The sequence below is a fragment of the Stegodyphus dumicola genome, chromosome 7 (assembly GCF_044657685.1).
Source record: "Stegodyphus dumicola isolate Sdum_Otavi_A_Nest chromosome 7, ASM4465768v1".
NCBI classification, from domain to species: Eukaryota; Metazoa; Arthropoda; class Arachnida; order Araneae; family Eresidae; genus Stegodyphus; species Stegodyphus dumicola.
Genome location: NC_140774.1, coordinates 159,025,462 through 159,042,788, shown reverse-complemented (window position 1 = coordinate 159,042,788; position 17,327 = coordinate 159,025,462). Strand labels below are relative to the sequence as shown.

At 30.2% G+C, this 17,327-nt stretch overlaps 1 protein-coding gene across 1 annotated transcript in view; it reads right to left on the bottom strand.

Annotated features, from left to right (window-relative positions):
• The window catches only part of sip1 (septin interacting protein 1), a 76,789-nt gene that overhangs the window by 44,424 nt on the left and 15,038 nt on the right, over window positions 1-17,327 (bottom strand). Inside the window, exons 3-6 of the mRNA XM_035358832.2 lie at window positions 16,959-17,107; window positions 16,361-16,503; window positions 9,578-9,638; window positions 3,825-4,043 (exon numbers count right to left, since the gene is read on the bottom strand). Coding sequence (XP_035214723.2) covers window positions 3,825-4,043; window positions 9,578-9,638; window positions 16,361-16,503; window positions 16,959-17,107 — 572 coding nt within the window. The remainder of the gene's footprint in view (window positions 1-3,824; window positions 4,044-9,577; window positions 9,639-16,360; window positions 16,504-16,958; window positions 17,108-17,327) is intronic.

The window sequence follows — 17,327 nt, the reverse complement described above, 5'->3', positions numbered from 1 at the left end:
ATAGTCAGTAAAACTTTATTAGGTTCACTGCAAACATTTCTTAGTACTATGCCATTTCTTTTAATGAAATGGTCCAACCATCCTGGATTTGCAGAAAATGTAATACCCATTTGTTTAGCAAGTTCACTGCTTCTTTCTAGCATTAAAGGTCCTATATGGGAGCATTCCGAGATCTCGCTTACTTGAACCAAACAAGTACAGCCATCTTTAAATCCTCATGCCTGGTCATTCTCATCCGTTTTCGTACTGGCTGAAACTCACTCTTCAAGCATTTCCATAATCTTCTCAAATACTTCCTTGTACGAAGTAAAAAGGAAGTATTGTAATCGGGAAAAGTTTCAGGCAGCATATTTCAACGAAAATATCCATTTTGACCACTATCGAACGCAATTTAACGATGTCTTTGCGTGATATCTGTTCGCAAGGACAGAATAAAATACTCTTTTCCTTCAAAAAAATTATAAAACTGCTTTAAAATCAATTCTAAAGAGAATTTTTCCTGGCGTCTGTACGAACGTATGTACGTACGTACATTCGTGCGTACGTACGTATATCGCATAACTCAAAAACGAGTATCCTCAGAACGTTGAAATTTTGTATATAGGACTGCTATAACATGTAGATCTGCACCTCGTATTTTGGTTGCAATCGGCCGCACCAAACATATATAAATATATTTATATATATATCCACTCTGTTACCCGGCTCAGTGATCTCAGTTTCTTTACTCTTATATGCTGGTAAATTGTACATTTTTTGCTTTAAAAATGATTGAATTATGTTGTTTTTATCTTCCGGTTAAGGATTTTATGCCTTTAGTAAATCTGTGTGCAATATTTTTTAAATTATCAGCAATTTAAAGTTGTTTAATTGCAGCTAAGCCTTTTTTAATGGCAGCCATTGATGTTTACATTTGAAACAGGAGACTAGTGGATTTGTTGCCAATCTAGAGAAACTTAGCTTCGCAACAACAAAGATAACGCCTTCATTTATTATTTAAATCATGCTTAATCCGTTCTGAAATTTTTTCGAGGAAATAAGCGTTTAAGATTTACTTCGTAATTTTTAATATAGATATTTTGAATTCTTATATATTTTTCGCGAAGTGAGAACTGAATTAATTAAATGAGAAATACTCAATCGTCTGTGAAAAACTGTTTCTTTTTTGTTTTGTTTGCTTAATTTCTTTTATACATCATTTTAGCTTTATTATAGTATTTGAATAGAACATGTGGCAACAATTAGATAATTCTATTCTTTAAATGATATAAATTTTATGCATTATGAGTTATAATATGAACGAAATATATAAGTTAACTGTTATATAATTATTGGATTATACAGTCAAAAGTCTTTAATCCGGACTCGTCGGGACTTCGGCGATTCTGGATTATCGATTTTTCCGGATTATAGATCATCAGTTTAAATCTGGTAAGATGGCATGCAGAAATTATAAAATTAAAAATATGAAACCGTAATTTATAAAATAATGAGCAATTATGATCTAAAGGGTATCAAAATTTACCAAAAAAGAAGCCTAATATTTATTTGTTTACTTTATTAAACATTTCTTTCAACGCGCGGATGCGTAAAGCATACCTTACGCATAGCCGAAATTAGAAAATTGCAACCAGAAAACTATTTGATTTGTATTCGTGATATTTATAATGACGAGGAATTTGATTTAAATCGTATAAAGACGGAGTACATCGAAATTAAATACTACATTTAGTAAGGAATTATAAGCCGAATAAAATAAAAACATCTGCCCTGAAGATAACGATAGTGTTGACAGATCAACTTCCAGTTCATTGCGCGCCGCGACGTCCCCCCCCCCCGCGCAGAGCAGCGTGAAATTGATAAACAGATTTCGGAACGGTTAGATAAACAAAGTATATGCTTTTATCCATTTTTTGTAGCAATTAGTTTTTGTTTGATGGACATTGAAACATACTTTCGTTTTCTAGATCCTTTGGGAGCTCCAGCATCGGAAATTCTATTTGACATAATCGAAAGTTCAAGCTTACTTTTAGAAAATTGCTCTTACAGTCTGCAAAAAATAATAAGCCGGATCCAATTCGAAGATTAAGGAACAACGCAATTATCAACATTAACTGAAATAGATAATTAAATAATTTTAGCTTATACCGTTCGTTATACATTAAACGCGCACGCGAAAACGTATTCTGCACTTGCGCAGACGCATATGCGCAGTCGTAAATGTCTTGCGCGCACGAGTAAAACGCCTATGCGCATGCGTCAATGCGGCGCATGCGCAGAAAGATTTTAGCTTTGAGGTCCGGATTATAGATCATTCCTGATTACGGGTGTCCGAATTAACGACTTTTGACTGTATAACATTTAACTTAGTTTCCATTATAAAATTATTATATAAGTTAACTGTTATATAATTATTACTAGTGTTAAGTGAATCTAGCGCCAGAGTGTCGCTATCGTAAACAAGTACTAGAGTGAATTTTAAAGAATGCATTTATTCTATTGTGGTTTATGCGCTGTCAGCGAAGTAGATTTAATTCAATCCAATAAGTTTAAATGAAATGCAAGAAAAAATGCGTATAATATTCCAATACAAGGAAGTCATGTGGTGTACACATCAGATTTTTTAAAGTTATTGTTGATAATGTAGCATTAGCAATGCCAAAATCTTTACAGATTTCTGTTTTTGTTTTCTTTTTTTTTCTTTTGTTTTCTTTTTTTTTTTTTTTTTATCAATAGCCTTAAGAAGCTCCATCTTAAGTGAAACAGCAGTTTGCTTTTCCCTGAACTCTTTGCCACTGTGCTCGTAAAAAAATTCTTCTCAAATACAGAAAAGAGGGGGAAACTCACTGATTTTTTACTCACACTGCAATTAACTAATTAATTAATCACTAAATTCCAAAGCCAACTGATGAGAAATTAGATGTTTTTGTATGGTATTTGGAGGCGTGGAAAGTAAAAGTAGTTTAGATAAACAGAATCGGCTCATGTAACAGGCTATTTTATGGTCAAGTTAGCCTCCTTTCTACAAAACATGCGAAACCACTTCTCTTTCATTTTAAAACTCTCTTAAATCTCACCTGCACAGCTGGTGTTTTCTGTATCATGTTCATTCCCAGAAAGGAAATCTTTTCATGTTAAACAATTTTTGTTTTGTGTTAAGAGAAAAAAAAAAAAAATGCATGAAAATGCATAAGAATTTGTTGGGACCTCCTATTATTTCAAGTTAATTGATATTTCGTATTGAGTGTTTTCACGTTAAACATATTTCACTGTATTTTAAAATTTTGAAATAAAAAAGGGTCTCATGCAATTAAAGTGAAACAATATTACACAAAGCATTTAATATTTTTATAGCTAAAATCTATCTATTTTCTAATGCACATAAACAATTTATTTAACTAAAATTATTCATATATTATAATACTAAACTTGCAGACACATTAGCAGAGAAAACAGTGTTTTTTCTGTGAAATAACCACAAACCTTTTAAATTTTTATTGCCGCTTAAAAAAAAGTGACTAAGGAAAGCCATGAGACCCACACGGCTAAATCCAGGTAGTTACAAGTTATTATCTACCACAATTTAGTTTGGGAATGTTTAGGTTTTTCTACGTAAGATATATGGAAAACTGACCATACCTTTACCAAGATTTGAATCACAGATTTTTCAATAGCTATCTAAACACGCAAAACACCTGTATTGTGAAAGCATGAGTGGGAAAATATGACATTTTCTTATAAAACTCTATTCCCATAAAAAAAGGAATGGCTTTTGTAATATTTACACTTTTGCAATGCATTTAATGGAAAAAAAGTAAACATACTCCATCTTTTTTCTTCCACTGGCGTTGATGCTTTTTCACATCTTTCTCCACCACCTCAGCCTCTGCAGTAACAGCTCCAGGTCCACTTGCACGTGTCATAGTTGGCTGTTCAGGTCCATACAATCCAATAGCTCCTTTGCCTTTTCGAAGTTTTGCTTCTATAGGAGTTGTTATCCCTTGAAGCTTTTTACCTAAACCTTTACCTGGTTCATAACCCATCTAAAAAAGAGACGACCCATTTACTTACAAAACTTATAAAAAATTAATTTAAATATACAATCTATGATGATATGATGAAATAATACATATTATGATGCTGTTTTGGCAATAAAAATTTCTTTTCCACTTCATGTATACAATAAAACCTGATTACAAGGGTACTGTTATTGAAATAGATTTATTGTTTTTTAACAGAGTGTTTATAAAGTCCTGGACCCATTTTGATGTTTATAAAATAATAAAGATAGATTAAAATTAATAACATAAATGGTTAGAAACTCAAAAAGTTTCACGACCCTTGTCAATGAACTTCCACATGTGCCCCTTCATCGCAAGGAGAATATCAAGTTGATATTCAATTTCACGCCAAGTACCAGCAAGCATGTCGGCATACACAGAGGCTATTGCAGTTGTAATTCTGGCTTTTAGGCCATCAATGTTCGACACTCTCCTCCTGTAAACATTGTCCTTTACAAATCCCCAAAGGAAAAAGTCCAGCGGCATATCAGGTGATCTGGGTGGCCAAGGAATTGGACCTCCTTGCCCAATCTATCTTCCCATAAAATGGTCATTCAAAGAACTACGAATGATGGTACCCCAATGAGGTGGTGCACCATCTTGTTGCAAAAAGACATGTGGCTGAAGCTCTTCTAGTTCTGGAAATATGAAGTTTTCCAACATGTTTAAGTATACGACTGATGAGACCGTGTTTTCTGTAAAAAAGAAAGGCCCAATGACTCGATCGTGCATTAGTCCACACCACACATTAACCTTTGTGGAATCCCTTTGTGCCTCATGGGGGGTTTCAGATCACCATATGCGCACATGGCGATTAACAATGCCAGAAAGATGCCAAAAACAAAAGAGAAAAATGCAATTAATAAGCAGACGATATTTAGAAAAGTACAGATATTTAGACTGGAAAATGAAATTATCTGAAATTAACCACACGCGCAGACGATATTTACAAAAGTAAAGATATTCAAACCTGAAAAGGAAAATATACAAGTTATTCTATCAATAAATGTGATAAGTTTGTTTATATCTTCATTATTTTATGAGTTATTAAACATCAAAATGGGTCCGGGACTTTATAAACACCTTGTATTAACTATACTGCACAAAACCATTTACAGTTTGATAATTACAGACTGAAAATTAAATATGACACTAGGAAGGAAACAATCATCATAAAAATAGTAGGAAATCATAATAACCTGATTCAATCATCAAATCATCTGTAGACAGGTAAATGTGGCCATTCATGAAGCATAATGTTGCTAATTTAAAATTCATATGGCAGTGCTTCTTAATCTTTTTTAGAACCCTTTTTAATGTCTATGTTTATAGTGGAGTGCCTGGTTTGCTTCCATATTATGGTTTTATTGCAACATTCTGTAAACAATACATTGCAAACAAAAATGACAATTATTTCAAGTAATATTTATTTGCTTCAAAAATTATATCAAAATTAGTCCAAAAATTCTCAGCAGTACTGCTTTTTATTACCAAAAATATACTTAATAGTAAGCTTTATAGATGAACGTAGAATTCTCATGTCAGATTCCACTTCAAGTCTGTTCGATATGTACAAGTATGGATATTCAAATTTGAAACTGCCCCGGAATTCCAGTAACAGCATTAATTCAAATTTTTCTTGCAGCAATGAACTTGATACCATTTAAATAAAAGTTTCATACTCTTCTGTTGGCATGGTGGAAGGTGTGCATTGACAATAAATGGATTTTTAATCTACAAGTCATTTTGATATTTAATCTGCTGTTCATTTGGAGAATTCTAATTAAAAGCTTCCTTCAAACTAGCACGGCTGCTGCAAAATACCCCAAATCGACCTGACAAAGTCGTTACAACCCATGACGTACTATCAGATTTTCATCGACTGTACAGATTAAATTTTATTTCTCCTAATTTAACACAGGAAGTCACTTTTTTTAAATACTATGAAAGAAAAAGCACAAATCGCTTTGAAATCCTTGAGTTTGTTAATCAAAAATTCATTAAAGTTTTAACAAAATATAAAATCGATAATAAAACAAATTCCAAATTTGGGCTTCCAGATACCCATATTGGAGTAAAGGATTACATTATTCAAAATTTTACCGCATTATATAAACATTCATTCTTATTTTATGAATTTTCAAGAAGTTAACTGACTTTTGGTACAATATGTCTTAATGTAAATAAAATTTCTTTTTGTTTTTTCAATTGATTTTATGACAGAAATTATGTTTTTGGGAGCAGTTAATGAAATATTAAGTCAAAATACGTTAAATCTGTGGGAAATATCTCGGAAAACAGGTTAGCGAACGTATGATTGAAAATTGCAATCTCCTGTCTAAAGCAGAGCACTGAATTTTGAATTTTTCTTTTTGAATTTTGAATTGCTGTAAGAGAAATACACATGCATGTGAACTGAAATCGCATTCATTTTGAAAAAAAATCAGAACTAGCATCCATTTTTTTTCAATCAGAATTTTGGTTGCATGTGAGGCCAAATGACTTCAACAAATTCATTTTCTTTCTTTGTATTTCCCCAAGTAATGGCTAAAATAAAATATATTTGAATTGCAACTATGACAACGCATTTGTGAAAAGTGCCAACTATATTAAGCATTATCTTATTGTTGGCTGTGACTGTAACACAAATACTCTCTCTCTCAAAAAAAAAAAAAAAAAAAAAAAAAAAAAAAAAAAAAAAAGCAGAGTAATTAAACGCACTTGCTACATTGCATATATAGAAAAATGGGGAATATATAGAAAATTATGATTTTTCTAATGCTATTAAGAATATGACAAAAAATACACATATTTCAATATTATAATATTTTTAAATTTTTCTTTATTACTGGCACCTTCTTTTTACGCGATTTTTTAATGGGTTGATATTACTTATGAATCCCACCTACATGCACTTGAAAGCCTTTCATAAAGTATAATTTTTTACAAACATATTTCGTCACTCTTAAGACAACTTAATTATTTTGGTATTATTTTGCCATATATTACTATAGTTTGATTTGGTTGAATTTATAAATGACTGAAGACTGCCATCATTATCCTCAGCTAAAAATACCAAAATGCTTATTGAAAAACATCAATGTAAAATTTAAAATTATGTAAAAACTGCTTGCATTCTTCACAAAGCAAACCTTCAGATTAATTTCTCTTTGCCGAATAAAATTTTATTAAATAAATAATAAATTAAAAATGAATAAAATTGTTCACTTCTTAAAGTTCTCACTTATTTTAATTCTTGTGGAATTTATAGTATTTGTTCTCAATGCAGTTTGACATATAATCATAGAGTATGGATCTTATGTTCGAAAAAGAGAAATGCATAAACATTCAGTTGCCAATCATAGTTAGTCATTTAAACATACTTTTGAATTACGTTTCATGAAAATTATTCATATAGTTCCAAATTTCAAAATTGCACTTCCAGATGCCCATATTCACAGGTGGAGTACGTTATTCAAAATTTGATGGCTTTAGGTACCTATGCTTTATAACAATGTGAGAAACATACATGCAGATTCTTCATTATTTAATTTCTTTAAATATAATACAGGACGTTAACACTTGTATTTGGAGACAACACTTTGAAAAGTGAAACAACACTTGTAGTGAATCAATGCAAAATACCAAAGCGAAATTAACAGTTCTTCTGGGAAAATTGCCTCTTTGGAGTAGCAATAATAATAATAATAATTTTTAAAAAAAAAACTTAAAAGTTTACGATTTTAAATTACTTCCAAAGAGGCACTTATTTTTACATTTTGCATGTTCCTTTATTTATTAAATATCACATTCTTCGCATTTAAACCATAAAATTCAGTTCAACAGCAATATCGCAAAATGATTTTAAAATAAGCATATCTTTCTAAGGTATTTCTCCCACTTTCTTGGCATGCCTTCGCTCAGCGTGTATTCGAGAGGCCCCTGTTTCGCGTCCCAGCAAAGGCTTTGCTCGCTTTTCATCTCTTCTAATTCGAAATAACCTAATGTCTCTACAATGGCGTTGTAACTAAAAATGATGGTAGATGATAATTCTTCACCAACAGGATTTGGCAACTGAGTTCCCTAATCCCCAGTCTCGCTTTAAAAGTGGGAGTACATAAGCTATTTCTCCGGTCTTCTTAGCATACCTTCATAGTGTAGTGGTCAGGATGCTCGGCACGCATTTGAGGGGTTCATAGTTCGATTTCCGGCGAGGGTATTGCTTATTTCTCACCTCTATTGCTTCGAAGTATTCTAATGTTTGTACATCTTTAGAATTTCTGATACGCACGCGAGAGATAAAAATGCTTTTTCCAGCATCTTGTCTTTAGATTTTTCATGTCATATTATAATCTCCCCCCCCCCCGAAAAAAAAAACACTACAACTTCACAAAACTTATTTTCAAATGTACAAAATTCGTAACACTATGATGAAAATAAAATTAATAATTAATGTACATAATATTTACCTGGATAAACTTAGTAATGTACCGTATAATAAAGTAAAATAAATACAAATATTAGCTTATTTGTTGCATCTTCATATAAAAATCTACACTAGATTTAGACAACTCATATGAAATGACATTTATTAACCTTCTGAGCGGCACAGGATTTTATATCTGTGATGAAGACCGGTATTTAAACAGCATTTATTAATTGAGTTTGTATAATTACTTATTTTAGTCCGTATTTTCATAAGCTTACATTCCTGAACATGATATTTACGTTATTAAAGAAAGTAAGAAAGCAAAATATCTTAAATTATAAGCTAATATATGCCAAGTAGCAAAACTTCTCATGACCGGATAAAGTCGGTTATAACGCTCAGAGGGTTAAGAAAAAGGTCTAAATGTACTGAGGAAAAAAAAATACAGTTCAGATGAAATAAAATTTAAACAAGAAAAATTACTCTGGGTAAATCAAAAGGTACAAATAAGAGTTTTTTTTTATTTTTAATTTAAAATAAACTAATAGAACATAATTTTAATATATGACACTATAACAGAACTAATGTTCTATTATATCACTCAAATAAAAAGATGAAATATAATAATGCAGTATTAACAGGTATTTATAGTAGTGTAGTAACAGGTATTATATTAATTACAATGCTTTTTCTCTAATATAAAAATACTAAAGGTTAAAAGGAATAAGTTAATACTAATTATGTATAAGTTTTACACTACAACTCATATACACCTAAAATATTTATTGCATTGAAATGAATTTATTGCTAATAAAAGACAGTTTTCACTATTGTGTAATGAAGTTTAGAAATAATGTGAAAAAATACAAATAAAAATATTTGGCTATTTGCAGTAGTAAAAATAATGCAAAACCACCATGTGGATTTAAAAACTTCAAAAATTGCTGAAACTTCTTTGATATTTAAATAAATGCATTAATAATAATAATAATAATAATAATAATAATAATAAAAATAATAATAATAGAAAGAATATTTTAATACTATGTGAAGATGAAAAAAACATATTCTTGTTTTTGCTACTCACCTGCAGTAAAAGTTTCTGACCAATACCTTTAGTGTGCTTCTCCCAACTGCCAAATTCATTGCTAAAAGATAGAATTAAGTCCACAATTAAAATATCATTAGTGCAGCAATATTAATGCTTCTTTATAAAAAAATACTGGAATTAAATAATCCCACTTAATACATGATCAGAGATACATAGAACAAACACTATGTAAATTTGCATTCCGTTAGAAGTATGTCAGATAGTTTCTAGATAATTTTATATAAGCCATTTTACTATGTTAATCTCAAGAACATTATTTCTCCCTATTAATCAGTTCTTATATCAAACAAAGAACTTATATAATCAAAGCATTTTACATTGCAATCGTATTCAAAAGCTGGTATCTGATGATGAAATTCTATTTCTGACAGCAAAAACCAGGCAACAAAGACAAAAGCTCAGTAATATTACATGACATACTGGCAAGGGATATAATTTATAAACAGCAATTGCTTTATTAGCAAGTTAAGCATGCCAATTAAGTTAAATGTAATCAATCTGTAAAATGTATGTATTAGTACCTTCAATTATATAAGTCAATTACTGATTTCTGAGTCAATTCTCATTTAATACTAGATCTGCTGTTCATATGCACATAAATATTTCTTGAAAATGTTCTTGAAAGTGCACACTACTTTTTTTTAGTAAAAATATATATTTGCTGCTAAATAAACAGGCATTTCCTAAAACTGAAGGACCGTAGCAAACACTTTTCTAAAATTAACATGCTACAATACTGTCAACCAAACTAACAATAATTATAATAATAAATAAGGGGGAAAACTGTTACTAATCAAGAATGATTTAATTATAATATAATTTTAGATTTCTTCCTCTTCTACTAAAATAAATAAAATATTTTTATGAAAATAAAGTAGTAGTTTAGTTACCAACAGTCGAAATAATTTTATGAAATAAGAATTTAATTTAATCTACAGTAAAATACAAAAAGCACATAACTATTTACCTGGAGCAATTTCTAAATTACAATATATTTCATGCTGACAAAAGGAGATAATAACAGAATATTACTATTTTACAGCTTCAATTTAAAAGGATTAAACTGACTTCCCCCCTTCTATAATAAATCATTAGTACTACCTTTTAAAAGCCTTGGTGAGAAAAGAAAATAGTGCATTTCTGCCATGGCAAGAAACAAATTGTTACTTATCTATAGACATGTGCACATGGATTTACATTTTTAAAAATGTTCTCTTTTAAAAAATAATAGTTTTTCATTGCTAAATACCTAGCTTGCTAATTATTTTCAATTTGTCTTCAATAGAAAATGATACAGCACTTTCAATGATACAGGAAGTTGCAGAAAAATATTCATGAGGCACGGAAGTATGTCTCCAAAATAGTTATGTGGTAACCCAAGTATGCACATAGCACGCCTGTTCCTACATGGTGCATAATGCGGAAGTTGTACAGAGCCGAGTTTATGCAATTCTCTGATGCTTCTCTAAAAGAAAACAGATTGCTTTGTACATGAGAACAACACAAAAGAGTATCTGGAAAAAAAGAAGTGTTTTACTGTTGATGTTTCTTCCTCTTTTAATTTTATTGATTGATTACTCTTACACAGAATTCTTTGTGCACTGCTGTTTCAAAAATGATTATTGCCTTTCACTAAATAGTTTAATGAAAAATTAGTCGACAACGAGTTAACATATGCTGTCCAAAGTCAGCAAAAAGTTCACAACTTTTTGATGGTGGGTGTGGATAATCAGAAATTACCAACAATAATTAATGATACAAAAATAATATAATGAAATCAGAAAATAAAACACTTATGGGAATCAGGGGACTGGCACAATAATAAATAAAAAAAAAAAAAAAACATAGGAATGTGCCTTGCCATGGTCTTAGTTAACAAAATTTATGTTCAGTCATTATATGAGTCATGATAAATATATTTGATGCCTAATTAACAGCAACTGCCCATTAACGAACATCAGAAAGTATTCATTACAATTGAATTTTCGGATTGGCATTTATTTTAAATTTTTTTTTTTGCAAAACTATATTAAATAAAATAATAAATATAAATTTACATTAAATTGCTTATATATGTATCTATTAAATAAACTGTGTTATGTAGCTATTAAATGACTTTCTGATTTGCACTGGCAACCATTTAGCCAATTTCATTTTTGCTTCCCAAGGCTGTATCATTAAAGTACTTAATGTTAATATAATGTGCATCATAATTCATATTTGAAATGAATGCTCAATAATATATCTATATATATATTTTAAAGCATTTTAACTTGAAAAGAAATGAAGCTTTCCTTACAGTGCTAAAAAAAGTATTGAGGCACAGGAAACTTTCAAATATTTAGTGATACAAATTCAGCTATTAATCCAAAACTAAATATTTTTCATTGCTTTTTATGTCTAAATACTTTGCTAAATCTATTAGGAAGAATAATACTAAACAATGCTAGTGAATAAATGTGATACTATAATAACTTGCCTTTAAATATGAAATTTAAAATATTGCGGCATTGCAATAGAAACGTTATAAAGAACCGATTATAGCAGGCTTTTCTTATAAAATACCCAGAAACAATACAGTTAAAGACTTAGGAACTACTTGATCAAAGAAACTGACCATGCTTTGATGAAATTGAGATTTCTTTTTATGTGAATAAATTTGCAATTTTCCACTGGATTTGTGAAAAATTTCAGAAAATAATCGAAGTATTGAATTTAAAATAAAATTTACTTTTCTCTTTAAATCCATTGTCACTGTAAAACAAAACACAAAAAAGACACCCAAAGAAATTCACTGAATATGAAGAAATATTTTTAATAATAGAACCAATGAAGTCGGATTTCCCCTTTAAAAACATGATAAACAATTAGCAAATTCAGTAATGTACAAATTGTTAGAACTATTTTAAGAAAATAGACCTTTTATGGTCAATTAGCTAGAAGAAAACCATATCTCAGCAAAGAGAATCAAATGCCATGATTGCAATTCACCAAGACTGTATTAAAACACCCTCCCCCCTTTTTTTAATTTGGATGTATTTGTAGATAAAAGTAAAGACTTCAAAATATTTGGGATTGTTTGCAAGACAAAATCAGAATTCGCAACATAAATGTAGAAATGCTGGTGTAAAAACTCACCGAAAAATACAGAAGTAAATTTCAATCAAAATCTTATGAAATCCATGCTTAGAAGATTCAGAGTTCATGAAAGGGAAAGGACACTACACTATTAAAGAAATTTTTACATTTGAACATTACTTTCTCATTTGTACATGAAAGAGAGTAAAACTTAATATTTATTTAACTTTACTTTTAATTAATTTTAAGGTTTTTTTTTATTCCATCAGCCCTAAGATATGGCGTAATGTGTTGATGCATGCGCATAATATTTTTACGCATGCGCATAATACGTTTACGCATGCGCGTTTAATGTATAACGGACGGTATAAGCTAAGCCAAAATTATCTAATTATCTATTTCAGTTAATGTTGCAGATTGAGTTGTTCCTTAATCTTCTAATTGGATCCGGCTTATTATTTTTTGCAGACTGTTAGAGCAATTTTATAAAAGTAAGCTTGAATTTTCGATCATGTCAAAAAGAATTTCTGATTCTGGAGCTGCCAAAGGATCTACAAAGCAAAAGCATGTTTCGATGTCCATCACACAAAAAGTGGAATTGCTGCAAAAAATGGATAAAGGCATATCCATCTCAAAATTATGCGAGGAGTATGACATTGAAAATTCAACTGTATATGACATACGCAAAAAGAAAATGGAACTTTTTGAATTTTTTGTGGTTTCCGACACCCCACTTGTAATGAATAACAGAAAAAGTGTTTGTTATGCTAAAAGTGACGATCATGACAAAGTGATGATTGAATGGGTCAGACAGTGTCGCAGCGAGGGCGTGCCAATTGACGGGTCCAATGCTAATGGCTCAAGCCAAAATATTTCATGAAGAAATGAACTTAAACACTGAGTGCACATATTCGACAGGTTGGTTAACCAAATTAAAAAATAGCCATGGTATAAGACAAAAATTTCAGGTGAAAAAGCATCAGCTGATACTGAAACTGCAGAACAATTTGCAGATGAAGTCATTTAATTCATTACTAGTGGACAATTATCTCCAGAACAAAGTTACAACGCTGATGAAACCGGTCTTTTCAAGCAATATGTACCACAAAATACCTTGGCAACCTCTACAGAAAAGGTTCCAGCTGGTGTCAAACATACCAAAGCGAGACTAACAATTTTAGCATGCACAAATGCTGCAGGAATGCACAAGTGCAAACTTTTCGTAATCGGAAAGCATGCACGACTTCGAGCATTTAAAGGAGTAACGATTTTCCCCGTTATATATCGCGCAAATAAAAGAGCATGGATGACACAAGCGTTGATGAATGATTGGTTTGAAAATCATTTTCTACCCGAGGCTCGGCGACATTTGAATTAAGTTGGTTTACCTGTACCTGATGACTCAAAAATAGTCCTGATTGTTGACAACTGTTCGGCACATACTTCACTTAAAGTTTTAGTGAAAGATAATATATCCGTATTATTCTTCCCTCCAAATTGTACATCTATCATTCAGCCTATGGATATGGGAATAGTGCACGCACTGAAATGCAAATATAAAGTAGCATTTAAAAAATCTATCTTAAATTTCTTGAACAATGCCAAGACTATTCAAGACTTTTTGAAATTTTTTAGCATAAAATCTGCTGTGTGGAGCATCGCAAGATTGTGGGAGGATGTGTATCGAGATACGTTAAAAAATGCTTGGCATAATTTATGGCCAGCTACCATATTTCATGGTGAGGACGATGAAGATGATAGCCATGAATTTGAAGATTTTTGGACATCGCAAACTAAAGGGGAAATTTTCCAGTTATCGGATTTTGTAAAGAAATGTGGAGAAAAGGTAATAAATGAAGATGATATAGCAGAAGTTTTTCATTGTGATGACAATGCCCCAATCATCAATCAACGGACAGCGAAATCTTTAGTATGGTTCTAAATCCAGAAAATACCACTTCCGATAGTGAAGAAATTGACAGAGAGGTTATTGTAAACGCAAAAATTTCGATTGACAAGTTAGTCGGTATTCTCAATACATTCTTTCAATCTTATCTAACTCTATTCATAGTAAATGAAGCCCAATGAACATGGTAATGCACAGCAAACCATACTAAGGAGGTTTATTTTAAACTCCTTGATATGGAATGGAATGTTTCACATATTGTTTTTCTTTGGTTAGTATATAGGAAGAAAGAAATAAAGAATTAAAATCTGATATACTTAAGCTAAGCTAACATTGCAAATCACACTCTTTCTTAACTTTCTGATTTGATCCAGCTCATCATTTTGATTATTTACTCTACTTGCAAAAACTATACATCAATTAATCAGCAAATGGATAACGGAATTTTGCACACATTTGAATACTGTTTCAGAATTCATGCAGCAACCAAATTGTTTACGAATACTTGAGGTACAGTAATTCAAAATTTGGTATGTATAATAATACAAGGTCGCAAAAGGTTTGTGGACATTAAAAAAAAAAAAAAAAAAAAAAAAACATACTTGCATAATTTACATTAGCTACTATATTTCATAATGATTATAACAGCTACAAATTTGAATGTTTTCAGATATCACAAGTAGAAAGAGAAATTTTCTTATTAATGAAATTATTTAATTTTTTATTAATGTAAAATGAATATGATATAAGTGAAGTCTGCTATTATGACAATAATGGTCAAGTTATAAATTAACAGATGGTGATATCAATAGTATGGTAAATGGTTTTTTAAATCCAGAAAATGCCACCATTTTAGGTTCCAGTCACATTTTGATTTCATGAAGTGGCTATTCAAATCTTGCCTCCCCCCTTTCTTTTCTTTTTTTTTTTTTTTTTTTTTTTTTTGGAAGAAACAAGTTGTTCACTTGTTTGTACCTAGGCAAATTCCAAATATCCATTTCAATAAATTACAATAAATAAGTCACTGGAGAAAAAATGTAAATGCATTAGAAAAGAAGCAACCAAACTGTGATGCTTGGTGCCAAGGAAACAGACCAGACAAGAAAGTTATATGTGGTATGGCTTTAATGGAAAAGAATCATGAAAATTTCCGTTTAATGGAATAAAACAAAGAAATGCTAAATGAAGATGTTCTAATGAAGTCTTTATTGTTATAGCAATGGTCCAATCATCCATCAACAGAGGGCAAAATCTTCAGTATAGCCACTGATAGTGAAGAAAGCACGATAGAGAGAATGCCATTGTGAATGAAAAGATCTAATTGACTGTTTGATAGGATTCTTGATACAGCAATTACAGAACTTGAATAAAGGAACTATCCAACCGAACAAGAAATTAAGGATTTCTATAAAATTAAAGAGAACATATTAACACAAGAAATGAAATATCTTAAACCAATGCTGATAGAAATGTTTAATAAAACAAAACTTTTTTAAATTTTGGTTCCCTTCATATATGCTTCATAAACAACAACTTAATTTTTTCTAATGTTATAATCTCCATATGTAATCTTACTAGATATAAAATAATGATTTGAAATCACTGACTCAGACTTTGTACAGTATAATTAATTTCAACTTTAAAAAGTCCATACACTTTACTCAAATTTATACGTGATACTCTGATACTGTTTCTTAGGCTGGTCAAATTTATACAAAGGAGTATTCTACAATATATACAAATAATAGCAATTTTTTATAGAAAAGCATACAAACTTTGTATTAGACTTTTGAAGATTTCTTAATCCTGCTATTTGATATGCATTTCGATTGCCACTCAAACCACTTCTTTCATTTGAAAAACTTTTCCTTGGAACAGGTTTGGGTTTAATAGTTTCTTCATCTTCACTAGATCCTTTCTAATAAATAAATAAATAAATAAATAAATAAAAATTTAAAATAAATAAATAAACATATAACTTGAATTGACTTTAAATAAGCGGGCATATTAAAGTATAATTAAAAAGTATAAAATTTATTTTAGATTATTAGAGTAGTGTGGCAAAATTTACCGCAAATATTTGTTCATATTTAATTTTTTAAGAGAATAAAATTATTTTAAACATTTACTTTAAAAATTAGAATGATAATTACCTAACACACATATGAAAGATAAGACAATTGTTAATATGATTAGTGTAACTTATAGTAACAGTCATATTCTAATTAACTAAAAGATCTACAGCAATTTAAAACTAAAGTGATTTTCAAAGAAAATTTTAAAATAATTTTACACATATCCAGATCAATAAAACTATTTCTAAAAGATGAAAAAAAGTAAACTAAGGCATCATGACAGGGAAAATATACCTACTTCATCTTCTGAATCTTTTTTCTCAGTTTTTTCACCTACTGTTCTCACACCACCACTTATAAAATTTATCTGTGTGGGAAAATTCTTTTCTTTCCGACCAAAACTCGATTGCTCATCCTCATCATCACTATTATAACTTGCAAACACACCTTAAAATAGTAGAATAAGAAATATTTTTATCAAAATTAAATTAAAATATAATCACATTATAGTACAAAGTCCAAAAATCCGGACTTGTCAAGACTTCGGCGATTCCAGATTTGGAATTTTTTCCGGATATTAGATCATCAGTTTAAATCTAGCAAGATGGCATGTAGAAATTATAAAATTAAAAATATGAAATCGTGATTTATGGAAAAATGAAGTATT